This window comes from Chroicocephalus ridibundus, chromosome 1 (genome assembly GCF_963924245.1).
Source record: "Chroicocephalus ridibundus chromosome 1, bChrRid1.1, whole genome shotgun sequence".
In the NCBI taxonomy this organism is placed as follows: domain Eukaryota; kingdom Metazoa; phylum Chordata; class Aves; order Charadriiformes; family Laridae; genus Chroicocephalus; species Chroicocephalus ridibundus.
Genome location: NC_086284.1, coordinates 219,382,257 through 219,397,132, shown reverse-complemented (window position 1 = coordinate 219,397,132; position 14,876 = coordinate 219,382,257). Strand labels below are relative to the sequence as shown.

At 58.4% G+C, this 14,876-nt stretch overlaps 2 protein-coding genes across 4 annotated transcripts in view; both read left to right on the top strand.

Moving 5' to 3' along the window:
• AHCYL2 (adenosylhomocysteinase like 2) overlaps positions 1–5,159 on the top strand; it is a 113,522-nt gene extending 108,363 nt beyond the window's left edge. For all 3 annotated transcript variants that reach the window (XM_063323769.1, XM_063323770.1, XM_063323771.1), the window contains exons 16-17: positions 411–531; positions 2,295–5,159. In XM_063323769.1, the coding sequence (XP_063179839.1) occupies positions 411–531; positions 2,295–2,301 (128 nt within the window). In that variant the 3' untranslated portion in view covers positions 2,302–5,159. The remainder of the gene's footprint in view (positions 1–410; positions 532–2,294) is intronic.
• A 1,615-nt stretch (positions 5,160–6,774) lies between these two features.
• Positions 6,775–14,876, top strand: part of STRIP2 (striatin interacting protein 2) — a 30,226-nt gene continuing 22,124 nt past the window's right edge. Inside the window, exons 1-10 of the mRNA XM_063323768.1 lie at positions 6,775–6,936; positions 8,744–8,813; positions 10,752–10,826; positions 10,915–11,049; positions 11,247–11,367; positions 11,969–12,037; positions 12,150–12,256; positions 12,372–12,499; positions 12,831–13,016; positions 14,256–14,479. Of these exons, the coding sequence (XP_063179838.1) occupies positions 6,796–6,936; positions 8,744–8,813; positions 10,752–10,826; positions 10,915–11,049; positions 11,247–11,367; positions 11,969–12,037; positions 12,150–12,256; positions 12,372–12,499; positions 12,831–13,016; positions 14,256–14,479 (1,256 nt within the window). The 5' untranslated portion in view covers positions 6,775–6,795. The remainder of the gene's footprint in view (positions 6,937–8,743; positions 8,814–10,751; positions 10,827–10,914; positions 11,050–11,246; positions 11,368–11,968; positions 12,038–12,149; positions 12,257–12,371; positions 12,500–12,830; positions 13,017–14,255; positions 14,480–14,876) is intronic.

Sequence of the window (14,876 nt, the reverse complement as noted above, 5' to 3'; positions counted from 1 at the left end):
GACCACGCTTTTGCTGCAGAACTGGTCATTTTTGGGGTGTTAATTGTATTTTTTTGAGGCCAGGTGCAGCTTGTCCCTAGGTTGGGTGTTAGGTGGCACCTACCAGAAATGTCCGGTGGCTCCTGCACCAGTGGAGCATCCAGGCTTGCCCAAGAGTATGGTGTAACGCAGCAGCAGACCCAGGAGTCCTGCTGGAAGGGTATTTCGGAGAAAGGTTTTTCTCTTTACCTCGAAATAGATGAGCGCCTTGGGTTTTCCCCAGTCGGGGTGAAAAGAAGTCCTACAGTTTAGCAGGAAGGACACGAGGAGCGATGCCCTTCCCAGCCGGGGCGTTAGGGACCTTGGTGCAGAGCAGGAGGGGACTCGTTGCTTTCCCTTCAGCGTACTAACGAGGCTTGGAATCGTTTCAGACGAGTACGTGGCAAGCCTTCACCTCCCAACGTTCGATGCCCACCTGACGGAACTAACGGATGAACAAGCCAAATACTTGGGACTGAATAAGAACGGACCTTTCAAACCAAACTACTACAGGTGCTGCTCCCCAACCTCTCTCTTTCTTCTGCCATGGGGTGCACATGCCGGGGGTGGAGGGGGGGTGGACAGAATCATAGAATCTTCATGGTTGGAAAGGACCTTTGAGGTCATCGAGTCCAACCAACCAACCTACAATCTCTGCCGCTAGAGCATGCCCTGAAGTGCCACATCTAGACGTTTCTTCAACACCTCTAGGGACGGTGACTCAACCCCCTCCCTGGGCAGGCTGTTCCAGCGCCTGACCGCTCCGTCAGTAAAGTAATTTTTCCTAATCTCCAACCCAAACCTCCCCTGCCGCAGCTTCAGCCCATTAAGGGATGGGGTTTGATCCCACCAGTCCCCTGTGAAGATCTCACAGGCTTTCTGACGGTTCCCGTCGCCACGTAGAAAGCGGTGCGGCCGGGAAGGGGACGGCACAGTTGGAGCTGTGACACAAGAGGGCTTGGCAGGACACGAGCCCTTTGTATCTGGCAGCAGCTGTCACCCGGACAAACGGCAGAGCGATGCCACGCGGCCAACTCCGGGTGACGGCTTTATTTTTAAAGTTTGACGAAGGACGAGATGGCGCAGAGCCGGGCTGCTGGGCGCCGTGGCTCTCCCAGCAATAATGATAATGTTTAATGTGAGCCCCCTGGATCTCTTCCCTTTCCAGGCTTATGTTTGTAGCCAACGCTGGGAGGCGTTTTTTTCACCCTGAAAAATGAAATGGCCTTTGCACGCGCACGGATTGGCTTGTGGGGGGGGTTGAAGCCCCGATCCTTTTCTTGCAGGAAAAAGCATTTTCTCGGCGTGCAGGTCTTCGGCGCTCACGCGAGAGCAGCTCCGCACCAAAACGCTCCAGTTTTGGGGCTTTACTGGGTTTTGCCGTATCCTGAGCTTTTTTTTTTTTTTTTTTATGCGCAAAATGACGGTGCCGCCGCGCGGCCGTGGAGGAATTTCCTCCGGTTCCGTTTTCTTTGCCCGTTTTCGGTGTCTGGCCGTCGTCCCGACCTCGCGGGGAGCGTGGTTCGTCCCAGGCACGGAGAAGTCAGGATAAGCAGAGGGTCACGGCAAATCCCCGGCACCGAGGGCGAGCCACGACGACCCCGCCGCGGGGGGTGGGGGGGGGAGATGTACGGGGGCAGCTTCAGCTTGACGTCCCGTGGGGATTTAAGCCTCCACGTACAAAAGGCAAAGAGTCTTTTCCAAAGTTCCCTATTTTGGCGTGTAGGGAGGTGAGAGGAGATCTCCGGGTGCGCGCGGGCTCTTTTTCTGGATGTTAACGGGCAATTAGGCGTCAGCCTCATGCCGCTCGACAGCTTGCTTCGTTAGAGCAGGCACCTCGCTCTCCTCACGCGTGGCTCTGTGATATGAATTACCTGCTCTCGGCTCCCAGCCTAACAGGACGCCTCCCGATAAATTCAGCCGGTTTGAGCCGGGCTTTGGCGTCCGAGGCATTTGCTCCTGCACCTTCGGTGCATCCTCCCGGGTTCCCCACCCGATGTCGCCGCAAACCGCTGGGACTCGGTCCCCGGGTCCGTCGGGCACCGTTGACTTCTCCCCTTCCCGCACTGGAAGCGAAAGGCAGCGTCGGAGCAGGGAGGGTGGGCGGCTAAATATAATGTGGAATTTGTGGGGGAGGAGATGAGGACTGAGCCTCTTCCTAAATCCTTCCTTTTCTTGGCGGCCGCCCCTCCCAAAACACGCCGCGTTGGTGCTGGGGGAGCTTGGTGTCCTCCCCAGCAGCTCACCTAAACCTCCTTTTCTCCTCTCTCCCCCAGATATTAAGTTCCTGCCGCTGTATCCCGGAGAATCGCGAGGAACAAGAACCCAAGTCTTTTCTCAACTACTGTACAGGATGAAACAGCGCAAGCTTCCTAAGTTAGAGCCGGGCTTGCTCACATAGTAGACAGTGTGTTTAGGTTATTTATTTATTAAATTAGAATACTGTACATGCGGCCTCTGCCACTGGTGTTCGTACTGCCGCGGGACTGGGAGACGGTGGATTCTTTTCCGTTTGTTTCATTTTTCTCTTCGGGTTGTTCTTTTTCGGGGCTGGGAGGATGGGGGAGGCGAGGAGGAAGCTGGTGGAGCGGAATCGCTGCGATGTCCTTGGAACAGTCCGTTATCACCGTTCATCCGACGCGGGATCTGACCTCGAGGTCGCACGTCGCTTTTGGTTTCCTTCTCATCCCAGCGCTTCTTCCAGCAGAGCAGGATCCCGGCAGCCGCGGGAGCCGGCCGGAGGGCCGCCGCGTTTGCGTTTCTCATGCCGTTTGACAACGCAGCTAAAAACCTCGCTCGCTCCAGGCGCTGCCGACCAGCCGGGCGCCGCCTCGTCAGCGAAGCGGTAAATCTCGCCGGCCGTCGCTGGAGAAACCTCTCGGAATTCTGCCGAACTGCCCAAGGGACGGTTCTGCCAGCGAGTCGGTGAACTTCGCCTTAGCACTGCTGTGAAAGCTGAAACGAAGGGTCCGGTCGTGAGCGTCAGACGGGGATGGGCCCTGGTAGGAGCCGGGAGGGCAGAGTGGTGCCCGCTCGGAGGTAGACCTGGTGGCTGTAGGGTAAGACCCACCACCGCTCCCTTCGTCACAGCTCCGCAGTATTTTCCTGCTGCTCACGTTAACGAGTGCCAACCTCCTACGGTTCAACCAAAGTCGTTTTCCCGGTGGGGCTCCGGGGCAGCCTTGCGTTGCCCACGCTGGTGGAAGAGCCTTGCGGCCTCGCCGACAACTGCTGCTCACGTGTCCGGGAGCTCTTCCAAAAACCGAGCTCGTCGGCCATCCCGGCTGGGAGGACCCTTGTCCATGCAAGGTGTTTCTCCAGCTGAATTTCAGTCCTCATTGGAAATCTTCAGAGTTTTATTTTCTAGTAATATTTGTGTGATGAAATCTGGACATCCCCTTTGAGTGCATGAGACGTACGCCGGAGTAATCTCCACCCTGATTTTGTGCGCGGGGAAGAATTTAGCATCACTAAAGACCTTCAGTCGCCTCGAATCTTGATGCATCAGAGCCGATGGAGAACAAATCTGCCACAGTTACTTGTTTTAGCCCAGGATGTCCCACCTGAACGCTGCGGACAGCACGGCACGCTTACCAAGGTGGCTTTCCAAGTCTCCACGTCTCATCGGAGTCACTTTTATGGTTCACGTGGAGAACATGGTCCTTCTGAAATAAAATTGCCCGACCCCGTGAGCACAAAAGCCTTTATCCTGTGGTTGCTGCTTTGGTACCCGAGTCCCTCATCAGCTACAGATTCTTGTTTTGTCCTCGCGGACTTCTTTGCCATCATGAAAAACCTCTTTTGTGGCAGCTCATTCACGCACAAGAAAGGAAAAACTGTGGAATTATGGTCTCGGCGGCCAAGTCCTCCTCACGGCTCTTGATGCCGAGCTCTGAAGTCACCTTGACCACAAGATGCTCATCTTTGGAGCAAACGTTCTCGTAGGTTTGCGAATTCCAAGTTTCTCTTTGAAATTACTCAAAAGCCTAGAAGTAAGACCTTGAGAAGACCTTGAGGAGACCTTAGGGCTTTGAGAAGGCTTTGAGGCGACCTTAGAGCGTTGTACGACCTTGAGGAGACCTTAAGGCTTTGAGAAGGCTTTGAGGAGACCCTTCGGGCTTTGAGGAGACTTTGAGAAGACCCTTAGGGCTTTGAGGAGACTTTGAGGAGACGTTAGGGCTTTGAGAAGGCTTCATCATGGACTGATCACTAACCACAAACTTGAAATAATCTCTACTCAATCATGAATTTTATCCAGACCCTGAGATTTTGGGGAAGAGTCCCCTTGAGCTATTTGGAACGTCACGTTCGGGTCTTTCCCCGTGCTGGAGTCCCTTCGTCTGCATCAACCAGCGAACCCCAGAGCTTCAGTTGTTCTCTGCAGATGCGCGGCCCGAAATCCTGCTCTCGGTGGAGGTGAGACGCGGTCGCGGGGTCACGGCGAGCCAAACAGCTTCTGGAAAATGGGCGTCCCAACCGCAGCCGCTTCTGCCCCCGGGAAAATCCCTCTCCGTCGGCGTGACCCTTCGGTGCAGCCGCTCGCCGCCCCCGTGTCCGTCGCTCGCGCAGCATACGGTGGTGCTGTCCTCACCCGTCAGTTCCTTCCTGCCGATTTTTAAGCCCGCTTTATCTTCCAGGTAGATAGGAGAAAAAGAAATAATTAATAATAAACTCCCAACCGGCTTTTCCCACCTCGATTTTTAAAGCCCTTCTCCATTGCCGTTCTGCTTCTTCTGTAGGCTTTTTTGCTTGCTTGGCTTTTTCCTAATCAAATCTGGAATCATATTCTGTGATCATCTCTAAATTAAACGTGTAATGGGTTGGTTTGGGTTTTTTGGGTTGGTTTTTTTTGTTTGTTCGTTTGTTTGTTTGTTTTTTTTTAATGTAACACATTTTTAAAGAATTAGGAAAAAGGAGATTTTAGGTAACACCAGCAAAATCGTATAAGGAAATTAATTCTGTTCTGAACTTTAGAAATAATAAGACAAAACCTGTCATCAGCCTGCAGCGAGGAAATGAGAACTTTGCAAACGTAACATTTTCAAAAGGATGTTTTAAATATTAATGTCTGAGTGATTGTATTAGATCAGCAATAAAGACTCTGTAATCTCAAAACACAAATAAAACATTGGAAAAACTCAGCTTCTCCGGAGCGTTTTTTGGGGTCTGGCAGGAGCAGGTGGGGAATTTTTGGGGGTGCGGCGAGGGGCGGTGATGCCCTGGGGTGGGGATGGGGATGTTGTCCCAAATCCCGCCGGGGAAATCTGCTCCGGCGGCCGCGTGGCCTTGGGGCAGCCGGGGCTGTTTGGGCTCCGGGCGGCTGTTTTGGCTTTTTTTCCTTAGGGAAAGCGGCCCGAGCGGTGCCGGAAAAAATCCCGTTATCGCTCCTGTTCCCGATCTGTCACCTCTCGGCTGCAGAACTGCCATCGCTGCCGGGGCGGCCGCGGGAAATACCCCCCCTCCGGGCTTTGCTTTTCCAGCGGCTGGGGAACGATGCGGGAAATGAGCAGCACCAAAATGGGGCCTCCAGCACCTCCCTGCGTGGTCGCCCCTAAAAACACCCCCACCCCCCCCCAATATTGGGTGGAGAGGAGCGGTGTTCCCCCTCCCTCCCCTGGTTTCCAGCCCCTCCCAGGAGCTGCTTTTAGCCCAAATTGTGGTACCGGGGGGGGGGGGTTTGGATAAACCAACCCAGGGGGTGATGCTGGGGGGTGCCTGGGGGACGGGACTCTTGACCCCCCTACCTGCAGTGGGGCAGCTGCAGCTCCCCACCCCCCCCCCCCCGCCCCAGGTGCCGGCAGGACCCAGCACCCCCATGGCCACCCCCACTAGCCCCACGGGCACCTCTAACTACCCCCAGCAACCCCCTGCTCCCCCAACCCATCACCCCCGGCACATTCCATACCCCCCCCCCCCTCAAATCCCAGGGGCACCCCAACATACAGCAGCCGCAGGGACACCCCACGCCCCCCTCCCCAGCACTCCCAGGGGCCCCTCATCAGCCCCAGGGGCACTCCATAGCCCCCCCCCTCCCCCAGCACCCCGAGGGGCACCCCTGTTTCCAGCAGCCCTAGGGACACCCCATAACGCCCCCCCCCCCCCGCCCCAGCAAAACGCAGGGACAATCCTGTTTCCAGCAGCCCCAGCGACAACCCATAACACCCCCCCCCCCCCCAGGGGCACCCCAGATGCCAGCACCCCCCGGGACACCCCCGTTGCCCTAGGGACATCCCGTTTCCCCCCCCCACCCCCCGAAGCACCCCTGTTCCCAGCAGCCCCAGGGACATCCCATAGCCCCCCTCCCTCCAGCACCCCATGGCCAACCCATGCCCCCCCACCCCCCCAGTGCCACTCATGTTTCCAGTAGCCCCAGGGACACCCCATAGCGACCCCCCCCAGCACCCCCCAGGGACACCTCATCACCCCGTGCCCCCCCCAACCTGTCACTTCCAGGCACCCCCCATGCCCCCCCCCAGCATCCCCCGCTGGCAGCACCCCCTCCCCGAGGTCACCCCACGCCCCCGCACCCCCAAAACCCCCGGACACCCCCCGCCGTCCCTGCGTCCCGCTCCCACCCCCCGCCATCACCCCGGCGGACCCCCACCAAGGGACGCCCCTTCTGGCCCCGCCCCCCGCCCAGTGGCAGCGAGGGGGTGTGTCCTCTGTCCCCGCCCCCCGGGAGGGGCGGACCAATGGGCGCTGGGGGGCGGGGAGAGGGGCGGGGCGCGGAGGGGCGGCCCCCACGTGCTCGGCGGCACTGCGGAGGGGCCGCGGCCGATGGAGGCGGCGGGGGGAGCGGCCCCGGCCCCGGCCCCGGCCCCGGGCAGGGCTCGTCCGGGCCAGCCCCCCCAACAGCCCCCCCAACAGCCCCCGCCCAAGAGCCGGGAGCTCTTCAGGAGCCAGCGGAAGGAGTCCGAGGTAAGGGCGGGGGGCGGCCCCGCCACCAACTCCCACCCCCGGGGATCCTTTTTGGCCGCTGCTGGGGGGAGGGGGGACCCCATATCGGGTGTGGAGGGGGGGTTCCCTGCCCCAGGAGCTGGGGGTCCCTGGGGTTTGGGGTCCCTGCCCCGGGAGTTGGGCGTCCCTGGCCCGGGAGTTGGAGGACGCTGCTCCGGGGGTTAGAGGTCCCTGGCGTGGGGGGGTCCCCGCCCCGGGGGTTGGGGTCCCCGGGAGTTGGGGGTCGCTGCCCTGGAGGTGAGGGGTCCCTGCCCCGGGGGTGAGGGGTCCCTGGGAGCTGGGGGTTAACTGCCCCGGGAGTTGAGGGTCCCTACCTCGCAGGTGAGGGGTCCTGCGGGGCCCGATCCATGATTCGGGTGGGGGGGTTACCGGTCCGAGGGGTGTCCCCCCAGCCTGGGGACTTGGGAGTCCTGTGGGGGCGCCCGCTCTGGAGTGTGGGGGTTCCCAGGAGGGTGTCCCCAGTACTGGCACGTCCCCGCCCCACTCCCAGAGCTGGCAGCAAGGTTTTGGGGTCCCAGCTGGGTCCCTGGCTCCCCCACACACCCTCCAGGCACCCACTTACACCCCCTCACCAGGGTCTGGGGGCCACAGTCCCCTCTGCTACCCTTCACCCCTTCTTCCCAAAATAACATAACCCCTAAACTCCCCCCCCTGCCCTGGGCTGCACCCACCCGGCTTCATGGGTGCGGGGCTGGGGAAGCAGGACCAGGCTCAGGTCACCAGGGGCCGGTCTGGCACCGATGTCCCCGGCCACCCTAAAGCCACCGAGGGACACAGAGTGAGCAGGGGACATGAAGGAGTCGAGGGGCTCCCTGGGGATCTGACTCCAAAAAGGGTCCCACTTTGCTGGGAGACGGTTCCCAAGATGTGCCCCCCTCCAAGCCCTGCCCGTGAATTTGAATTCGGGGTCTGCATTTCCCTCCTGGCTCCAAGAGCAGCGGCTCGGCCTCACCAAGCGGATTAGTGCCGCACGCGCTTCGCCGAATTCCTCCTCGGCTTTAGCTCCCCGAACTGGCTTGGCTACAAAAATTGGGCGAGAAACCAACGTTTCTGAGCCGCGCATCCTCCAGGGTCATCAATATTAATCGTGACGATGCGCATCAGTTCCAGCCCGGCTGCCGAAGAGGGATGCTGGGACTCAGAATGAGAAATTATGTTAATTTGGTTGATTATCCATTCATGTGTTCCCTCCCCGGGGCTCGGCGGCGCGATGCCGGCGTTGGGTCGTCGTCTGGCTGCGGCCGCCCGCTCCTGGCCCCACCGTAATCCTCCGGTGGAGTTTCATGCTCCAGTTCCTCCTCCGCAGGGGAGGAGGGGGGAGATCCACAACCCTACGGGCTTCCAAAGGGCAAATCTCGGCCCCGAAAGCTGTCGGATGTGGGATGCTGAGGAGAGCGCGCAGAGGGTTCGCATCCTCCCGGGGAACTTTTGCTTCAAACCATCCCCAGACTTTGATTTTAAGACTATTTGGGGCACTGAAATGCATCAAACATTCACTGGCGCTTTAGGTCCTGCCTCTGCTTTCCCTGGGACTTGAGAAATGCTATTTTTACACTCCGAATTTGCGCTGTATTTTAAGTAGCCTCGCGCGGACGACCCGCTCGAGCCCCGGAGACCCATGTCAAGATCATCCGTGCAGGATTCGCTGCTCCGGCAGCTGGAGGAGCTTTAGTGCAAAGGCTGAGAGCGCTGGCAGCCGTCCTGCCTCCCGAAATATCCGCGGGGATGCGGCAGCCTCCCCCGCTAACCCCAACCCGCTCTCCCGCAGGGCTCGGTGGATTGCCCCAACCTGGAGTTCGAATACGGGGATGCCGACGGCCACGGCGCCGAGTTAGCAGGTGAAGCGGCGTTGGGGGGCTGCGTTGCTATTAATAGGTGCCCGTCGGGGTGGGGAAAAAAAGCCGAATCCCTCAGGCAGTCGGGCGAGCGGGACGGGGGATGGATATCGGGTGGTATCATCCTTGCGGTAATAGAGCAAGAGGGATTTATTAATAGAGAGCCGCTCGCTCCCCGGGGACGAGCGAAAGGGACGCGTGGGGGCACGGGGGTTACCCCGCGCTCCGAATGATCCGGGACGCGCTGACAGGGGGTGGGAGGACGGCTGGCGTGCCCGGTGGCTGGGAAGTGTCACCCTTTATCGCGGGTGTCACAATGGGTCGAGTCCTCGTCCTGTATCTTCCCGCTCCGGCTGCTGTCGCCCTGTAACCCTCCCAGTCCCCGGCGTATCTCGGCCAGCAAAGGGGTTATTTTTAGCTGTGTGTGTCTCAGCCGCGCGAGCTGGCCTGGCTAAAGCACGTTTTTTTTCCTTCGAGGGATCCTTCCTCCTCCCTTGCAGGACCGTTTCAGACCCCCGTGGTGCTGCTCAGCACCGTAGGACCTATCGGGATTGTCTAGGAACCGGTAGGAATGATATAGGAACGGGCACAGCATCGTGCCCTTCCAAGTCCAGCCCCTATTTGCAGGTCCCAAAATATCCGAGGCGCTGGGTGTGAAATCAGTGCAGGTCTTGCCCGGGTGTTCCTGCGGTCCTTCCCTTTGCAAACTGGCTTTACTGGGACAGAAAATTCCCCCACACACACACACACAAAACGCCCCCCCCCCGTGAAATGGCAAATGCAGCTCGATCACCGTCGCTGTGGGCAGGAGCGTGGGAAGAGCCCAGCTCAGACACAGGGATGAAAATGATGAATTTGGTAGCACTGGGTGGCTCCAAGAAGCCCCTTGGAGCTACAGAAGAGCTCGTGGAGGATAAGTTTAAGTCTCTGCCCCATGTCTCCTCGGGTGCATAGGGATCATAGAATCATAGAATCATTTAGGTTGGAAAAGACCCTTGGGATCATCGAGTCCAACCATCAACTCCACTCTACAGAGTTCTCCCCTACACCATATCCCCCAACACCACATCTAAACGAGTCTTAAACACATCCAGGGATGGTGACTCCACCACCTCCCTGGGCAGCCTATTCCAGTGTCTGACCACTCTTTCTGGGAAGAATTTTTCCCTAATGTCCAGCCTAAACCTCCCCTGCTGCAGCTTGAACCCATTCCCTCTTGTTCTATCACTAATTACCTGTGAGAAGAGACCAGCACCAACCTCTCTACAGTGTCCTTCCAAGTAGTTGCAGAGAGTGATGAGGTCTCCCCTCAGCCTCCTCTTCCTCAAACTAAACAGTCCCAGCTCCTTCAATCGCTCCTCATAAGATTTATTCTCCAGGCCCTTCACCAGCTTCGTTGCCCTCCTCTGCGCTCGCTCCAGCACCTCGACATCTCTCTCGTATTGAGGTGCCCAGAACTGGACACAATACTCAAGGTGTGGCCTCACCAGTGCTGAGTACAGGGGGACAGTCACCTCCCTCCTTCTGCTGGTCACACTATTTCTAATACAAGCCAGGATGGCATTGGCCCTCTTGGCCACCTGGGCACACTGCTGGCTCGTGTTCAGCCCCTTGTCAGTTAGAACCCCCAGGTCCTTTTCTGCCAGGCAGCTCTCCAGCCACACTGCCCCAAGCCTGTAGCGATGCATGGGGTTGTTGTGGCCCAAGTGCAGGACCTGGCACTTGGCCTTGTTGAAGCACATTCCATTAGTGTTGGCCCATCGGTCCAATCTATCCAAGTCTCTCTGTAGAGCCTCCCTACCCTCATGCAGATCAACACTCCCGCTTACCTCGGTGTCATCTGCAAACTTGCAAACACTGATGCTTCAGAGCCCCATGAGGGATTTGGTGAGGAGGAGGGTGAAACTCCTCCGGGTCCCTGGTGACCCCTTTCTCCATCAGAGCTGTACAGCTACACCGAGGAGCCCGAGCTCAGCACCAACAGGAGATGCTTCGAGGAGGATTTTCACGCTCAAGGTACCAGCTCTGGGGCTTGGGGGACTCCCCTGGGCAAGAGCGGGACCCTCGGGGAAGCACCCGGCTGGTTGTTGTGTCCCCTTTCCAGTGCAGGGCAGGAGGTGGCTGGAGCTGGACCAGGCTCAGCAGAAGGCCTACGTCATGCGCCTGCTGGATGGGCTGGAGGTGGTCAACAGGGACAAGCGGCTCAAAGTAGCACGGGCCATCCTCTACCTGGCACAGGGTAAGGACCACATCCCCCGTGGCTGGATGTGGCCATGTACCCCCTGCCTGGCTTCATCACGGAGGGTTTGGGAGAAGCCTTCTCTTGGGGTTGCACCAGGTCGGTGCAGCAAAGCTTCTTCCCATGATGGTCCCGTGTGCTTCAGGGCTTCAAAGGCAGCTCCCTCCTAACCAGTGCCTCCCTTCGGGCCTCTCCAGGTGTCTTCGGAGACTGTGATAACGAAGGTGATGTCCTGCACTGGTCTCGGCACAACAGCTTCCTCCTGTACCAGCTGGGAACCTTCACCGCCTTCCTGGAGCTCCTCAACATGGAGATCGAGTGAGAGGACCCACGCTGCCCTCACCTGCCTCACCCTCCTTGTCCTCTTCTTCATCTTATTCTTTCTCCTTGCCCTCCTCACCCTCCTCTTCTTCATCTTCTTCTTCCCCATCCTCCTCGCCCTTTTATTCCATCCTCTGCACTCTCCTCCTCTTCATCTTCTTTCTCCCCATACTCTTCATCCTCTTCTTCCATCCTCCTCACCCTCTTCTTCATCTTCTTCTTCCCCATCCTCCTCACCATCCTCTTTGTCTTTTTTCTCCCCATCCTCCTCACCCTCCTCTTCCTCATCTTCTTCTCCATCTTCCTCACCCTCTTCTTCCATCCTCCTCACCCTCTTTTTCGTCTTTCTCCCCATCCTCCTCACCCTCTTCTTCCATCCTCCTCATGCTCATCCTCTTTCGTCTTCTTTGTACCCATCCTCCTTGCCATCATCTTCTCTCTCCTTCCTCCTCCTCCTCACCGAGGACCAGGGAGGTGCCGCAGCCATGGCACGTCCCCCATCGTGGTGTTTCCCACCGCTGCAGACGTAGGCTGGGGGTTGGGGCGAGGAGCAGCCCGTGCCCGGTGGTTGTCACTGAGCTCGTCCCCTTCCCCGCAGCAACAGCCAGGCCTGCAGCAGCGCCCTGAGGAAGCCGGCCATCTCGCTGGCCGACAGCACGGAGCTCAGGTACCCCCGCTCTGCTCCCCACTAACACGTGGGTGGAGGCTATGGGACAGCCGCTGGGGACAAAGCGGCCTCTGCTTGGCAGTGTCACCTCCCTGCTGTGCTGTCCCGGCAGGGTGCTGCTCAGTGTCATGTACCTGATGGTGGAGAACATCCGTGTGGAGCAGGAGGAGGATCCCCCTGAGTGGAAGACCTGCCGGGAGACCTTCAGGATGGAGCTGAGTGAGCCACAGAGTTCATTGTGCCCTGAACAGGTCCCTTTGTCATGATGGACCAGTGGGGAGACCTCAGTGATGGGGGATCTGCTCTGAACCTGCTCCTGGTCCCTCTCCACCAGGTTTCCCCGTGCACACTGAAGAGCCATTTGCTCTTCTGCTCTTCACAATGGTGACAAAGTTCTGCAGTGGCCACGCTCCACACTTCCCCATGAAGAAGGTGCTCCTCCTGCTCTGGAAGGTGCTTCTGGTGGGTGCAAACCATTCCTTTTTCCAGAAACCAGTCCTTTTGGGAATAGTGCTGATGCAGCCTGGATGTTCCCGACTATTCAATCCAACCAAAACGAGGTTATTTAGGGTGGCACAGGAAGCGGACACAAGGCAAACGGTTTCTTCTGGGACGAGAGTGGGTTGAGCCGTGCAGAGGATGCGGGGTGGGGGAGAAGTCTGGAGAACGAACCAGTGACGTGGTTTCTTCATCCTCAACTCTCCGGTTGGATGGCCCTGGAAGCCCAGAATAACCATGTGGTCCAGGGGGGATGTCTCCTGCCCGTTCTCTCACCTCTCTTGTTGGTCCCTAGTTCACGCTGGGTGGATTTGAAGCTCTGCAGGCGATGAAGGTGAGGAAGCGGGAGGAGCTGGGGCTGCCGCCCTTGCCGGAGGACAGCATCCAGGTGATGCGCAGCATGCGTGCCGCTTCGCCTCCCACCTACTCCATCGAGCTCATGGAGCAGCAGCAGCAGAAGCGGGGTCACCGCAGCCGGAGGGTAAGAGCGGGCTCATCCTCCTGGCACACGGCCCGGGATGTTTTTCCAATGGGGATCATCATCTGTTCAAGGAGCCAGCCTGTGCTTGGGAGCGTGTTTCCCTTCCTCCCCCAAGTGCTCAGGCATTTTCCAGTTTCGTAGAATCATGGAATGGTTTGGGGTTGCAAGGGACCTTTAAATGTCACGTAGTCCAACACTCCCCCCTGCCCTGGGCAGGGACACCTCCCACCAGCCCAGGGTGCTCCAAGCCCCGTCCAACCTGGCCTTGAACCCCTCCAGGGATGGGGCAGCCACAGCTTCTCTGGGCAACCTGGGCCAGGGGCTCACCACCCTCACAGCAAAGGATTTCTTCCTGAGATCTCATCCCAATCTCCCCTCTTCCAGTGTAAAACCCTTCCCCCTCGTCCTGTGGCTCCCCTCCCTGCTCCAGAGTCCCTCCCCAGCTTTCCTGGAGCCCCTTGAGGGACTGGAAGGGGCTGGAAGGTCTCCCCGGCGCCTTCTCTTCTCCAGGCTGAACCCCCCCAGCTCTCTCAGCCTGTCCCCACAGCAGAGGGGCTCCAGCCCTCCCAGCATCTCCGGGGCCTCCTCTGGCCCCGCTCCAACAGCTCCGTGTCTCTCCTGTGCTGAGGCCCCAGCGCTGGAGGCAGCACTGCAGGGGGGTCTCCCCGAGCGGAGCAGAGGGGCAGAATCCCCCCCTCGCCCTGCTGCCCACGCTGCTGGGGATGCAGCCCAGGCTGCGGGGGGTTTCTGGGCTGCCAGCGCACGTTGCCGGCTCGTGTTGAGCTTTTCACCCACCAATTTCAGTTGCAGCAGACCGGCCCCACGATGCACTTGATCCGGAGGAAGTGAGAGGACATCCCAACCCTATGGCAAAGGGCTGATAAACACTGAGGAGCAAACTGCTCACAGGAAGCCTGACTTTTTTTACTCCACTCTTGGAATTGCTGTGTTATGGTCTGAGGATGAAAACGCCTCTTTTGCTAGGGGTTAGATGTTGGATGGTAGCTCCAAAAGTTAAGATGGAAAATGGGGTCACATCTCCTAGAGCAGCAAGCTTAGAGGTACAGAGCGGGCTGTTCCTTGTCCAGGCTCTGGTGGCAACAGCTAGGAAGCAAATCCTCACCTGAGGAACATCTGGGAGCTTGATCCTTCCAGGATGGAGAGGTCTGGTGCTGGTGGCTGGGAGGGAAATGAAATCCACAGAGTGACTTGAATTTCTCCTTCCCCTTTCTTCTGCAGCCCCTGGTGAAGCAAGACAGTTTGGATATCTACAACGAGAGAGACCCCTTCAAGAACGATGAAGCAGGAGTGGATGAAGAGGAGAACGATGATGTGGACAGCGGGATCGAGGGGGAACTGGACCTGATGGAGCGGGACGCGATTATCCCCGCGATGCCTGCTCAGCGCCCACCCATCGAAAGGGTGTCATTCCCCAAAGGGCTCCCCTGGGCCCCCAAAGTCAGGTAAATCCACCTGGTTTCATTGCCGTCCTCCCCAGTCCTACCTGTCCTGGAGTTCATTGTGGGTTGAACGTCAGCGTGTGGCAAGTTTTTTGGCCTCTGGCAAGTTGAACTGAAGTGACTCCAGTTGTTTTGTTGTCTCAGTTGGTCCTTTCTGGGCTGGGTTTAGCTGAGCCCTTCCCCAGGCTTTACAAACCAAGCATGGCCAAGCTTGGCCACTAAGTGGCAATCCCATTTTGGACATCCCAGGTTGTACTGGGAAGGACGCTTGTGCCGGAGGGCTGCGGGAGCAAGGTCAGCTTTCCCAACCAGCACCAATGGATCTCGGTAGGGCAAGGTCCTAGACTAATCATCTTGGGAACTCATTAATGACATTGCCTCTTGCTTGTTGAGTGGGACT